General features: G+C 37.6%; 1 protein-coding gene across 1 annotated transcript in view; it reads left to right on the top strand.

Annotated features, from left to right (window-relative positions):
- The window catches only part of frmd4a (FERM domain containing 4A), an 80,715-nt gene that overhangs the window by 53,610 nt on the left and 13,755 nt on the right, over positions 1 to 13,350 (top strand). The window contains 3 exon segments of the mRNA XM_051135203.1: positions 5,386 to 5,462; positions 8,506 to 8,644; positions 8,948 to 9,089. Of these exon segments, the coding sequence (XP_050991160.1) occupies positions 5,386 to 5,462; positions 8,506 to 8,644; positions 8,948 to 9,089 (358 nt within the window).

The following is a 13,350-nucleotide window of genomic DNA, read 5'->3' as shown; positions in this document are numbered from 1 at the left end:
CAGAAAATCCAGTGGATGTAAGCAGTTTCCCTTATGCTGTGTTTTGAAACTTAGCGTGAGTTTCCTCAGTTGTGTGTTTGTGCTTGTGTATGAATGTGTTCATCACCTGGTCACCTTTGCTTAACCTCATGACGTCAGCCAAGTCTGAACGTCTGACACTCGGGTGTGGTGACCAAAGGTCAGGACCTCTGGTGGTCTGACCCTATAGCGTTTCTTGTAACTTTAGACAGAGACTCTCAAACTTCCAGACAGACGATCAGTGACACCAACTAACTGAAATGCTACAAATCTGTCTAGGTCAGACAAAACGCTTGCTGTCGGAATGACTTTACTTCAGGTGTGTGTCCCGCTGGCTTTGGTTTTCCATTCTCACAGCGGACACCCGTGTTTAAGTTCCCTCCAAAGGACAGGCAAAAGCTTCAGCCTGTGGTGAGGAACAGAAAAACCTTTCCCAAAACCGCAAGCTAAAAATAGTGTTCAAAGCAGAAAGTCCAGCCAAGCGAAAAGCCAAACTCAGGCCTATTTACAGAGAAGGATCTGTTACAGAAAACGAGAGTTGAAATAAAACTCAGAATGGAGGGAAGAGAAACCGGCGAGAAGAACAGACGCGTCTGCAAAGACGCCACAGATGCAAACTAAACAAAATTACAGTCCTAAACCTGGATGACAATTTAAAGGCATAGTTCATCCAAAAATGAACGTCATCATTTACTCGCCCTGCTGATCCAAATACAAGAATGCAAAATAATATAATTTAAACAATGTTTCAACTGTTTTTGTTGATACAAATCAAGTCACAACAACATTGGACCCCATTCAAAAAATCTTCTTTTATGTTCCACAGAAGAAAGAAAGCTCTACAGGTTTGAAATGACATGAGAGTGAGCAAATGATGACAATATGTTCAGTCTTGTGTGAACTATTACTTTAATCACCGAAAACAATCAGACGTCCAGCCCTGCGTTCAAACGGCAGGCTGTAAGTTTCCACTGATCTGCATTTCAGATGGGTCATTGCCACTAATGTTCTCATTACACAGTTTGCCTCCATCACACATGCACGTTTCAATGTTTTGATGATAAGCTCACATGCGCTAATGGTTTGTGGCTGTTCTCCATCTGTAGGCAGTGTGTGTGAGAGACTGCGGGATATACAGTTAAATATGCCACACACTAAAAGTTGCAGACTCGGTGAGTTAGTGGTTGGGTTTATTTAATGAGTTTCAAACTAATTTAAACCCTCTCCTAATGAGAGGCCGCAGAGCATCTGTGCCAAAGTGTGTCTTTCACAGAGGTGTGACGAGTACGTTTGTGGTTTCATCATGAATCTTGGTGCTTGAGATTCTCAAAAGCTATTGTTCTCTACCTAAACTCCCTCCAGCAGCCTTGCTGACTCCAAAACCCGCAACAGGAAACCCAGCAGCAGACACCCGCAGGATTACTGTCGCCCTGACAACACAAAACATACTGGAAACATTAGCGCGTCTGACGAATCCGGGACCACTCCCCAAAAACTGGCATGTGTGCGGCTGTTTGGATCAGCTCATTAGCTTTGCTAACTGAGATTCTTGCCTTGTAAAACATACAAACAGCATAGCAAATCTAAGAAGTGTACAGCTAGCCAGATGTGACGTTATAGCTGTGAATCATGGGATTGCAACCCTTGAGTCACCGGTGATTGTTTTCATGCTGTCTGCTGCTACTGACCTTTGACCTTTCCGATGCCCTGTCTTTTCTCATCACCGCTCGTTTTAGCTCCGGCTAAGTAAATACTATGCCACACACGGTCTTCCTGTACTCTGTGCATGCCTTTGTGAGAGAGAGAGAGAGGGGTGGGGGTTTATTGTATTACTCTATGTACAGACTGCAGGGTGGGCGTTGTGCGTTATAATAAAAGTAGCTGCAGTGAATGTGAGTCATAGTGATGCAACGCCTATGACATTTACATAGAGACCCCTTAAAATCTAAACTCCCATACATTGGAGCTTTCTGAATAAGCAGGTTTTGGTCTTAAGTGATCTTTAACTCTGCTAGAGCTCTAGAAAGGATTGTTTGAATAAGCGGTTAGCTAAAACCTAGTAAGCTGCCTATATAGGCAAGATTATAAGGTGGTATCATGGTTTTAACAAAATTATGCTCATTTCATTTCATTGCATTGCAGTGATCTTTTGCATTCTCAGTGTTTTTGTTATTTATTCATAAGAACAGAAAGTTAAAAAGAACAGCCTTTGTTTGGAACGGAAATATTTTCTAACAGTAACCTCCGGTTCCCAGACTAAAATGTAAGTCTGAGCTGTTTCAGTTGATCTTAAAAATATGCCAATACCCTAGTGATGTTTTTTTTTTTTTTTTTTTTTCTTTCTAAGGCATGTTTTTTAAAATGACTTAAATGTCCTAATTGAACTATGGCCTAATCCTGGCTTAGTTTAAGACCTGTCTGTAAAACCAGGCAAAAAAGTCTTTAATGCCAGTTTAATTCTTCCTTACTGAATAACAGTATTGATTTCTTAAAAAAAAAAAAAAAAAAGTCATACCCCAGACTTCTGAACACGTGTACATTTATTTTCATTAAAAGTATTAAGGTAAATGGTAGCATTTAATTAAGAATAGACCATTTCACTTAACATTTGTGTATGTGTTGTGTTTGCATGCTTTTGTTCCTGAGATTTTAGTTTTAATTGCATGCTAACATCAGACTTTACTGGAATCAGTTGCATCAGAGCAGAGGTGGGGTTTTCAGCCATAGCCAATCTCTGGACCCCATCACCATGGCTGTGAGCCTTCATTAAAATCCTTTGAAGTCCAGAACAAGATTTAACCCTGTTTCCAGAGATCTAAATACCCAAACAACATGAGGACTTGAACATGGTTCAGCTGTCAGTGAAATATGTGCTGGAACTAACCAGGATTCAGCACATCGCTGGGCACATGGGCCCCCTTTGAAATGTCTTTTCCCTCTTTTACAGCTTCTCGTGACTGCACGCTTCAAAATCACACACACTTTCAGCTGTGATTGTCTCAGTCCTGAACAATAGCTGAAGTCCCTAGTTCCACCTCACTGTGCCCAAAATAATCTGGTGTGGTTAATGCTCCATGCCTCATTGGCTCTTATAACTGCACCACGCTAGAGTGTTTAGATGTCATGGAACATTGTAGACTCCCTTACTTTCTTTTTCCTCTCCCTCCCTCTCTCCTAAGGAGAGAGATTTGTATCTCCATAATGAAAGTTGTTTTGAAAGTGTTGAGGGTCAGGTTTGTTCTTGGTCCCTTGAGACTATCAAAGCTTCTCGTAAACACCAAGAAACATTCACACCATCAAAACCCCTGTGCTGTTCGATTGCACTGTGTTTATGATATTAAGCAGTTCTTTTAATAGTACAGCACTTTGGTATAAGCTGTGGTTCTGAAAAAGTACTTTATAAACAAATTTGAATTGAAGTAACGAGGAAATAATTGCTAAACAAAATAACCCTATCTTTGGTAACATTTTAATGTTAACTACTTTTATTACTATATGTATCAGTGTTGTTTTAGTGATATGTATCTTTGGACCAATTGAAACCAATAACAGTCTTGAGTCCTGATTTATGAGATTCTCTTTCTCAGTGTCATTTGTTTATAAACTGTAGTTGACAAATCTGTAGTCTTGTGATTCTTTGTGTATTATTGTGCAGCAACTGGCCTTTCTCTTTCATTTCATTGATTTATACAATACCAGTCAAAAGTTTTTGAACCGTAAGACTTTAATGTCTTTTTTAAATAATTATTTTCTGCTCACCAAGCCTGCATTTATTTGATTTAAAATACAGCAAAAGCATTAATACTGTGAAACATTTTTACTATTTAAAATAACTGCTTTCTATCTGAATATATTTTAAAATTTAATTTATTCCTGTGATCAAAGCTGAATTTTCAGCATCATTACTCCAGTCTTCAGTGTCAAATGATCCTTCAGAAATCATTGTTTTTTGAGCAGCTGATCTGCATATTAAAATAATTTCTGATGGATCATGTGACTGGAGTAATGATGCTAAAAATGCAACTTTGAAACCACATTTTAAAATATATTCAAATAGAAAACTATTATTTTAAATAGTAAAAATATTTCAAAATTTTACTGTTTTTACTGTACTTTGGATGAAATACATGCAGGCTTGGTGAGCAGAAGAGACTTCTTAAAAAAAAAAAACATCTTACTGTTCAAAAACTTTTGACTTGAAGTGTATTCCATTCATTGATTCACATCAAATGTGACTCGTATTGTAAGCTTATCACATCTAAAATAAGTAGAGTTGCAAAAAGGCAATATTTTATCTGCATCAATGGAATGTCGCAGATGTTGACGTTGTGAAAATCATTTGGTTCCAGTAGATTTTTAAAAATGGAACCAGCTCTAAATAAGAATCAGTTCTTAATTCCCAATCCTAGTGATATATGTGGAAATAGCTTTAGTTGTGTGTTGTGTGTGTGTGTGTAACTATGTTCCTTCCCTCCCCTCTTCCTTCATCTGTCCATTGTTTTCCCAGGCTCTTAAAATTCTTGAGCTCTTCAAGCCAGCCCCCTCCCCTTCTCTCTCCACTCTCTTCCATCATTTTTTCATTTCTCCTTTCCTTTATTTTTCTTCTTTTTCTTAAATCTAGGTCATTGCCAAGGAATGTTTGTATACAAAATCTTTTTAATGACTTTTAACAGTAATAATGGGTTTAATCGATAGTTTAGATTTTATATACCTTTGAAAGAATATATAAGGCTCTTTTTCTTACAAAAAATGCACTGAATGCATATTTATCCCACTTTCTCCACCATCCTTTTTTTCTTTTGCATTTTCTTTGTCTGTGTGTGCCGCAGACAGCCGTGTGTGTGTGTGTAGGCATGATGGTGTGTAATGAGAACCAGAACCAGGTTTCTTGAGTGAATGAGGGGAAAAGAGGTGGAGGAGTTTAACAAAGCTGTAGCGCTACGTTTTGAGGGGTTCCTACAGCACACACACAAACACATCACTCTGAACTCTCCATAAACCCCTCCCACACAGGAAGCGTGTGTCCCAGAGGGAGGAGAGGCTTGGAAGGGGGCTGACTCCTCCCACTCTTGCTTGCACTCTCTCTCTCTCTCCCTCTCCATCGCTCTTGATCCAAACAGTCTCTCACTTTCTACACATATACAGAGGAGGACTCATTGTTTCCCATGCTTAAGGAGGATTTTACACACGCTCGCCATATGCACAAAAGTGAACATAAAAGTTCTTGGACTTGCATTCTGGATTCACTTTTAGAGCTTTTTCCTCTAGTTTTCTGATTTGGAAGGAGTTTAGATGCTGGAGCACCATCCGTGGAATGTTTGATTGAGGTTTTGGGAATGTTGTAAAAACGTTCTCTCATCTCTGCAGGTGTTCCAATGGAGACAGTTGGAGAATCTGTACTTCAGGGAGAAGAAGTTCTCAGTGGAAGTCCATGATCCGAGAAGGTAAATCTACATTAAAGCCTACACGTGTTCGCTCACAAACACAGGTCATGAACTGTATAGGCTTACAAACATTGTGTCAAACACCAGGACAGCACATGTTGTGGCTGCCACTTTCACTCCAACCCAGCAGGAGTTTTAGATCTCATAAAACTTTTGAAAGACCTCAGCTGTGTATGTTTTTGTCCTTTGATGCTTTTGGTTTGAAGTGTGGAAGTAATTTGAATTACTTATAAGTGGCATGATGTACTGAGCTTACATTGGATCATTTACTGGCTACAGGAGTAAGATATAGAAGTTGCTTTAAAATAATTTAATAGAGGAACATCCTGATACAGCATCTACACATCAGTTATACAAATTTAGTTTTGTTTAATCTTGAAAATATATCAGAGTTTGACAGGAAAACACATTCTTGTGTCCTGTTCCTGAAGAAAAAAATTGTTAATTTTCATTGTTAATGTTTGTAGTTACATCCGGTTGGTTTCCGTCCACAAGCGTTCACTGAGCTAAGCTATTTGTTATTAGATTGCAATCTCTGACTTCCTGTGTCCTGTGGAGAAGAGGGTAAAAGTACAGCTGGAACAAAAACAAAAACATAGTCTCTTCTTTTTGTATACCTATCTATAAAGATTGAGATGTGGTTTGAGTTTGATCCAGATTCTCCGCTTCTCTCTTTAGTTTTACCAAACCTGGCTTGTTTTGGATCTTCAGTTTGTTCTGACTTTTTTTCTGTCAATATTACGATGTGTTTAGGGTTTAATCAGGCCCACATGACATCATCAGTAGGTGCCGTGGGCTGGTTAGTCTCTTTAGGAGAGCAGACGCTGCCAAAAGCAGCAGCTCACGCTGCCTCAGATGCTGACAGATAAACCGCCTCATTCACGCTGTTCAAACAACCACCACGACAGCCCAGAAACGAGGAGAACACGGAGGGAGTTCACAGAAATGCTGGAGGCTGGGGAAATAAGACATGAAAGAGAGCAAAACATTTTAGGAAGATGAAACAATCTGTTTATTTTCCAGCATGAGGGACTGTCGTGTGTTTTTCTTCTTGTTAGGTTCACTGTCATTCAGTTAAAGTCGACGCAACACACGCACATACGCTAATATGGTTTTGATAAGAGTCAGAACACGAGGGTCTGCTGTTTATCTTTGTTCTAGTGGAGAGGCCTGGAGGATTTTATAAGCCCATCACTGGACACACACGTGCGCTGGGTTCGACCACAGTGTAAATGGTGTGTGTGTTTGTGGGCTGCTCTGTGTGTGGTATGTTAAGCCGATAGGTTGCAGAACAGTCGGGAGTATTATGTGCTAACACCAGTTCACATTTCATGTCTCCTACATAAATATATATTGTACTGGTGGCTAATAATATCGCAGACAATAGAATTCAAATGCGTTTTTGTGCTTTTTTGTGAATTACACACCATCGTTCAAACGTTTGGATGCTATTCTTTTGAACTACCTGAAAAAATGCATCACACACAAAAATATTAAGCAGAGCAACTGTTTTCAAGATTGATAATAATAATGTTTCTTGAGCCACAAGTCAGCATATTAGACTGATTTCTGAAAAATCATGTGACACTGAAGACTGGAGTAATGATGCTGAGAATTCAGCTTTGCCCATGCAGGAAACATTATATTTAAACAAAAATCAGTCACTTTAAATTATAAATATAGCTGCAAGCAGCGATTATCATGGTTCAAGCGCTTAAGGCAGTTAAGCATATAGGGAAAAAGCCATATTAATTAGCAAGGCTGTACCTACCTAAATCAATGATTAAAAAAGCATTTATTTACCATAGAAATAAGGTGTTTTTTAATGTTTATGACTGTTATCCCCTTAAAACCTTGCTTTATTTTTTACAATCACCTGTCACATGTGCTTACTAGGTTTCGTGAAGTTTTGAGTTTTCCTTTAAGTTTTATAGGATTTTGGGTAAATTTGGATAGGCCCCTTTTCTAAACAACCCCGTTATAGCTTCCCAAAGGATGCATTTCAACATTTTTTTGATAATTATTGGTCTAAAGAATTTTACTGCAGTGTTTTTTTCCAGATTGAGTGACAAGGACTAGGAGTAGCTTTCAAAAGTAGTTTTTTGACATCTGAATCATTTAACAAACGATTCGATTGACCGCAGTGGTTCTAGAGGCAAAGTTGTCCAGAATAAGGAGTTCTATCGTATGATACAAATATTGTGTGTACGTTCGAAAAAAAATGTGCTGCGTACAATCATTTATGCCCTAGAAAAATGTGATATCGCCCCCTCAGTGGCCGATTTCTTTCAAATTTCTCTCAGACCTTTGACGCCGTGAGTTAAACAGGCTCACTGAGTTTTGTTCCGATTGGCCTCCACTGACCTTGTCTAACAGGTGCTCAAAATTCATTGGCCAGTGGCGGGGATGTTTTTTGAGATACCAATAGTTTGCAAAAGTAGGTTTTTCAAAAAATGCAAAATACCCGAAAATTTTGCAGACGATTGAACGGTTTAGGAGTTATTCACTATAGCTCCCCGTCAGGCCGATTGGACCAAGCCTTAGTGACGTTGTTGGCAGTGTGAGTACTACTATCCCTCCAAGTTTCAAATCTCTACGACTTGCGGTTTGGTCTCCGGTTTTATGTGGAAAACGCTGATCTGTGACCACTCTAACAGTTACAGTAGGGTTTCAGCTCCACGCACTTAAACCCCTAATAATATTTCACAATATTACAGTTTTTACAGTATTTTTGATCAAATAAATGCACCATTGGTGAGCATGAGAGCATAAGCTTTATCTTAGCTTAGCTTAACATAACATAGTCACAGGTGTGTTTATTGACTGTTTTTATGTGGCTTTGGATGTGGTTCATCTAATTTAGATACTTTTTTGACTGTGTATGTATTGAAATGACAACACAAAGATGGTATGCATCTGTTAATGCGTAATTGTTTTAAATGTGTTTGGCCAATAATAAACATTTTGACATCTGCGTTCCCGCCCTGACAATGTCATAAAATTCAGTGAATATAAAGTCGGTTTGTGTTCACTCCAACTGCAGGGCGTCGGTAACGCGGAGGACGTTTGGTCACAGTGGCATCGCCGTGCACACCTGGTACGCCTGTCCAACCCTCATCAAATCCATCTGGGCCATGGCCATCAGCCAACACCAGTTCTACCTGGACCGCAAACAGAGCAAGGTGAGTGTGCGTTTGTGTTTTGTGCGGAGTGAGTGTGGTTGATAACCTCGCTCTTACTACATCGACCTTCCTGTGTGTTTCCGTGGTCTACCTCTAACGTCTCACCGTCTAGACAACCATCTCTCTGCAATCCTCACGGCCACATGCACTTACACTCACACGCACACATAACTATCTGTCTCTGATTTTGCTCAAGGATTCTGTTACACTTTTAAAAGCTGCGGAATGTTCGTCTCTTGGAAAATTCTGACACACTCGACACAGCTGGCAAGCACATTCACTCTCTCTGTCTCTGTCTTTCAGAGTAAGATCCACGCAGCACGCAGTCTGAACGAGATAGCCATAGACCTGACGGAAACGGGAACCCTCAAGACCTCCAAACTAGCCAACATGGGCAGCAAAGGCAAAATCATCAGCGGCAGCAGCGGAAGCCTGCTGTCTTCAGGTCAGTACACGCACACACACACTTAAACAAAACAGGTGCGATTACAAGATCACGTTCTTCCTGTTTACAGCTATCATTCAGATATTATGTCCTGACTCACATAAGTGTTGTTCAGTTCGAAGTTTTTGGAGCTACTTAGGGGACATAGTGATTGAAAAACTATGAGATGAGAGGAAAAATTTGCATTCTTTTGCAAAAGTATTGCATTCCTCCAAGAAACTTTATGTTCGCTCTCAAAAACATTTGTGTTCTCTTGCAACAGTATTGCATTTTTCCTGAGACATTTTGTGTCCATTTGTGGAAACAATTGCGTTCCCAAGAAAAACTTTACGTTCTCAAAATGTTGCAAACATTTTTTTACTTTTTGTTTTTTTGTAGGGCCCTCTGAAATCCGTTTCTGTTTTATTTTTTTTTTCCAAAATCTGTTTTTTCCATTTACATTTTTCTGCATTCAGTTTTTTTTCTGTTTTAATTTTTGAAGACTCTGTTTTAATGGTTAAATTAAAAAATATTAATCAAAAAGCAAGGCTAGTTAATTGAAATCATGAAACTTACACAATTTAACAACAATTTATTAAAAGTTAAACGAAAATGACCATATAAGGCTATTTGAAATCCTTTTTTTTTTTTTTTTTTCCCTCAAATTCAGTTTCCATTCATTTTCTGGATTCCATTTTAATGGTTGCATTAGATTTTAATAATCAAAATCATATCTAATTAATTAATTTTATAAAAAAAATAATTTCTTTATTTCTTAAAAAAATTTAAAAAAATCAAAAAAACATGTTAAATGAGCTTTACATGACTGGTGTTAATTGAAATCATGAAACTTCTACAAGTTAACAGCAATTTATTAAAAGTTAAACAAAAATTACATTTAAGGCCCTATGAAATACTTTTTCCCCCATCTCAAATTCAGTTTATTTTTGCCAAATTCTGTGTTCCCATTATTTTCTAGATTCCATTTTAATGGTTAATTTTTAATAAAATAATATTTTTTAATAATTAAAAGATTTTATAAAAATGTATTTCTATTATCTTTATTTCTTGAGAAATGTAAAATTAATTGTAATCATGAAACTTACACAATTTAGCAGCAATTTATTAGAAGCTCAACAAAAATAACATTTTAAGACCAGTATGAATTTTTTCTGTGAAAAGGTTTTGTGTTTTTTGGTAAATAAATTCTGGTAAATTATTCCTTAAAAAATGTTTAATAATAATTTTATTAGTAGTTGTATTATCATAACATCAAGTAATATATTTATGTCACAGTTTCAAGTTAAGCCGAACTTTTATTTTGAAGGGTTGCTGTGAAGGGCTTTAAGGTTCTGTTTGTAAATGAGAAGATGATAGTTTTTCCTCAAAAGAAACTAAAATGCTCCTATAGATCTATAGATTTTATAGATTGTTTATGTGTTCATGTACTCATATAATGAGGAGGCAGAGGCTGAAAACACTGCAAGCCTAACGTGCGCTTCAGTATGTGTGCAGTAAGCAAAACCACGCATCTGCGCCATTCATTCACACAGAGACACGCAGGATTTATATTTAAACTGTATTTTTGCCGCTTAGTATTCACAGACACTAGTCTTTATTGCGTTTTGATTTAAGTGTACTGACCTACTTTTAATTTTTTCATTTCAAATTTGGCAAATTCCTTGACATTCCGCATTATACAGTAAATAAAATTTTATGACTGGATTCCGCGATTCTATCCAGGGTTTCCGCATCACGGAAATCATGTTCGCTCAAAAAACTTTTGTGAAGAGAACGCAAAAGCACTGAAATATAATTTTTCCTCCTGTGTCCCTTTAAGAGCTGTGTAGCAATGTATCACTGCATCTGCAGCTGAAGTGTTAGTGACAAGTTGGCAATGATATGGGGCCTGTTGTAAAGGAACTTAAAACAAGAGTGACAAGCTTCAGTCTTGTAGTGTGCACTTGGCTTCAAACACTCTGTCCTGTGTGGGAATCCAGTGTTTATGATCTCATGGTGATGATGATGTCATACACTGGACGTTTTGGGGTGTGAGCATGTGTGTAAATTTTCTACGGGGCGAGAATAGCTTGTCTTGATGCTGGTTTTGGACTCCTGCCGTGGTGTCAGGTATTGTGAATTAAATGTGCTCGGTGCAGGACTCCTCTGGTGTCAGTCATACGATCTCCCTTTTCATCTGAGCCATGTGTCTTCAGCCTCTTAATCACTGACCACACATGAAAGATTAGATCATAGTGGAGGTTTGGACAGTCACTGCATTCTGGAGTTGTTTGCTTTGGTTAGCCTAAAACTGAAACAGCATTCGCAAACCATTTTACTTCTGTAATCTGAATGAATTTGGTTATTCATAGGGAGAAATTGTAGAGTAGGACTGTAGAGTTGAGGCTCAGTTATATCATCTGACAAGGAAAGTTGCTTCAGAAGCAAAGCCAAGGTAGTAAGTAAAAAAAAAAAAAATTTTCTTTTTTTGAAAAGCATACATGAATAAGTCTAGGCAAGACAATAAGTAAACAAAATCAATTTTGCCTTTGCACTAACTTTAAACTTAAATTTTTTAAATATAACATGCACTGATGAATCAGTCAGAAGTATGGACAGGAGCATTTATTTTGAAAGTCATTGTAATGCAGTGTTATAAATACAGTACAGTTAAAAGTGCATGTGTGTGACATTGCTCTGTAAAACACTCATGCTTCAGAAATCTCCTGTTTCTGTATATGTAGTCTCTAAAAGGATACAAAGATTTCACAGAGATGCTCTCCAGAACAATGTTGCTCTGTTCCAGTGAGAGAATTATTCTGTGTTTGTGTGTCAAGCAGCATGATGCCTTTCTTTGCAGTTGATTTGCTTCATAGGTTCACCACAACAGTTCTGCCCCTCTGGAGTTCCCATGAACCCCACCCAGACCAAGTGTGTGTGTCTATTACTAATTTTCTCTTAACGTCTTTCACTTCACATCCCCATGCTGAACGCTTTCCACTGGGAAGCAAAAATGATGGATTTATTTGGCAACTCAGCAAATCCAAACTTGGCGGAGTGGAAAAGCTCTTTGGAGCTAAATTCTCCTGTCACATATACTCACAAGAATTGGGAGACAAGAATTCCCACTCTGGTTCACTCGTATGCTCAGAGTGATTCTGGAATATTTACTTTTTTGTTATGTATGTCCTCTTAGTGAGAAAAAATGTTTTGAATACCACAACTTTTTTTTTTTCCAAAATACACTACCATTCAAAGTCTGATGACAAAATAAAGTAAAAGCAGTAATACTGTTAAATATTATTACAATTTAAAATAACAGTTTTCCATTTTAAAATGTTAGAATGTTTAGAATTTTTAGCATTGTTACTCTAATCTTCAGTGTCACATGATGCTTCAGAAATCATTCTAATATGCTAATTTGGTGCTTAAGAAACATTTCTTCTTACAGTCAGTCTTGAAAACAGTTGTGCTGCTCAATGTTTTTGTGTCAGTTCAAAAGAACAACATTGATATTAAATGTAAGTCTTTTGTAACATTATAAATGTCTTTACTGTCACTTTTGACCAATGTAATGCATCCCTGCTGAATAGATGCATTAATTTCTTTAAAAATATATGTATTACTGATCCCAAATTTTTGAATGGTAGTGTATGTCATAATATAGAAGATTGCCAAACGCCATGCCATATTAATTTACAGTGACAGGACACATTTGTGACCCTGGACCACAAAACCAGTCATAAGGGTCAATAAATAAGCTTTCCATTGATGCGTGGTTTGTTAGGATAGGACAATATTTTCCAAGATACAACTGTTTGAAAATCAAAATATTTAGAAAATCGTCTTTAAAGTTGTCCAAATGAAGTTCTTAGTAATGCATATTACTAGTCAAAAATTCAGCTTTGATATATTTACCGTAGGAAATTTACAAAATATCTTCATGAAACTTTATCTTTACTTGATATCCTAATGATTTTTATCATAAAAGAAAAATCGATAATTTTGACCCATACAATGTATTGTTGGCTATTGCTACAAATATACCAGTGCTACTTACGACTGGTTTTGTGGTCTTTGGTCACATTTAGGATTTTAGTGCTTCTTCTGCAGTATACGCACAAACATAGCAGGCTTGACTGGACACTACCAACACAGTCAGTGACCCTGGTCATATTCTCTCTCTGTTATTGTCGACCCTTCACTGATTCCCAGACAGCTGCCTGCCCACACACACTCATTATCCCCTTCCAAACACACCAGACACGTCACATTCCTCTGC

This window comes from Labeo rohita, chromosome 18 (genome assembly GCF_022985175.1).
Source record: "Labeo rohita strain BAU-BD-2019 chromosome 18, IGBB_LRoh.1.0, whole genome shotgun sequence".
NCBI lineage: Eukaryota > Metazoa > Chordata > Actinopteri > Cypriniformes > Cyprinidae > Labeo > Labeo rohita.
The sequence above is the reverse complement of the archived record's forward strand: the minus strand, read 5'-3'. Positions and strand labels throughout refer to the sequence as shown.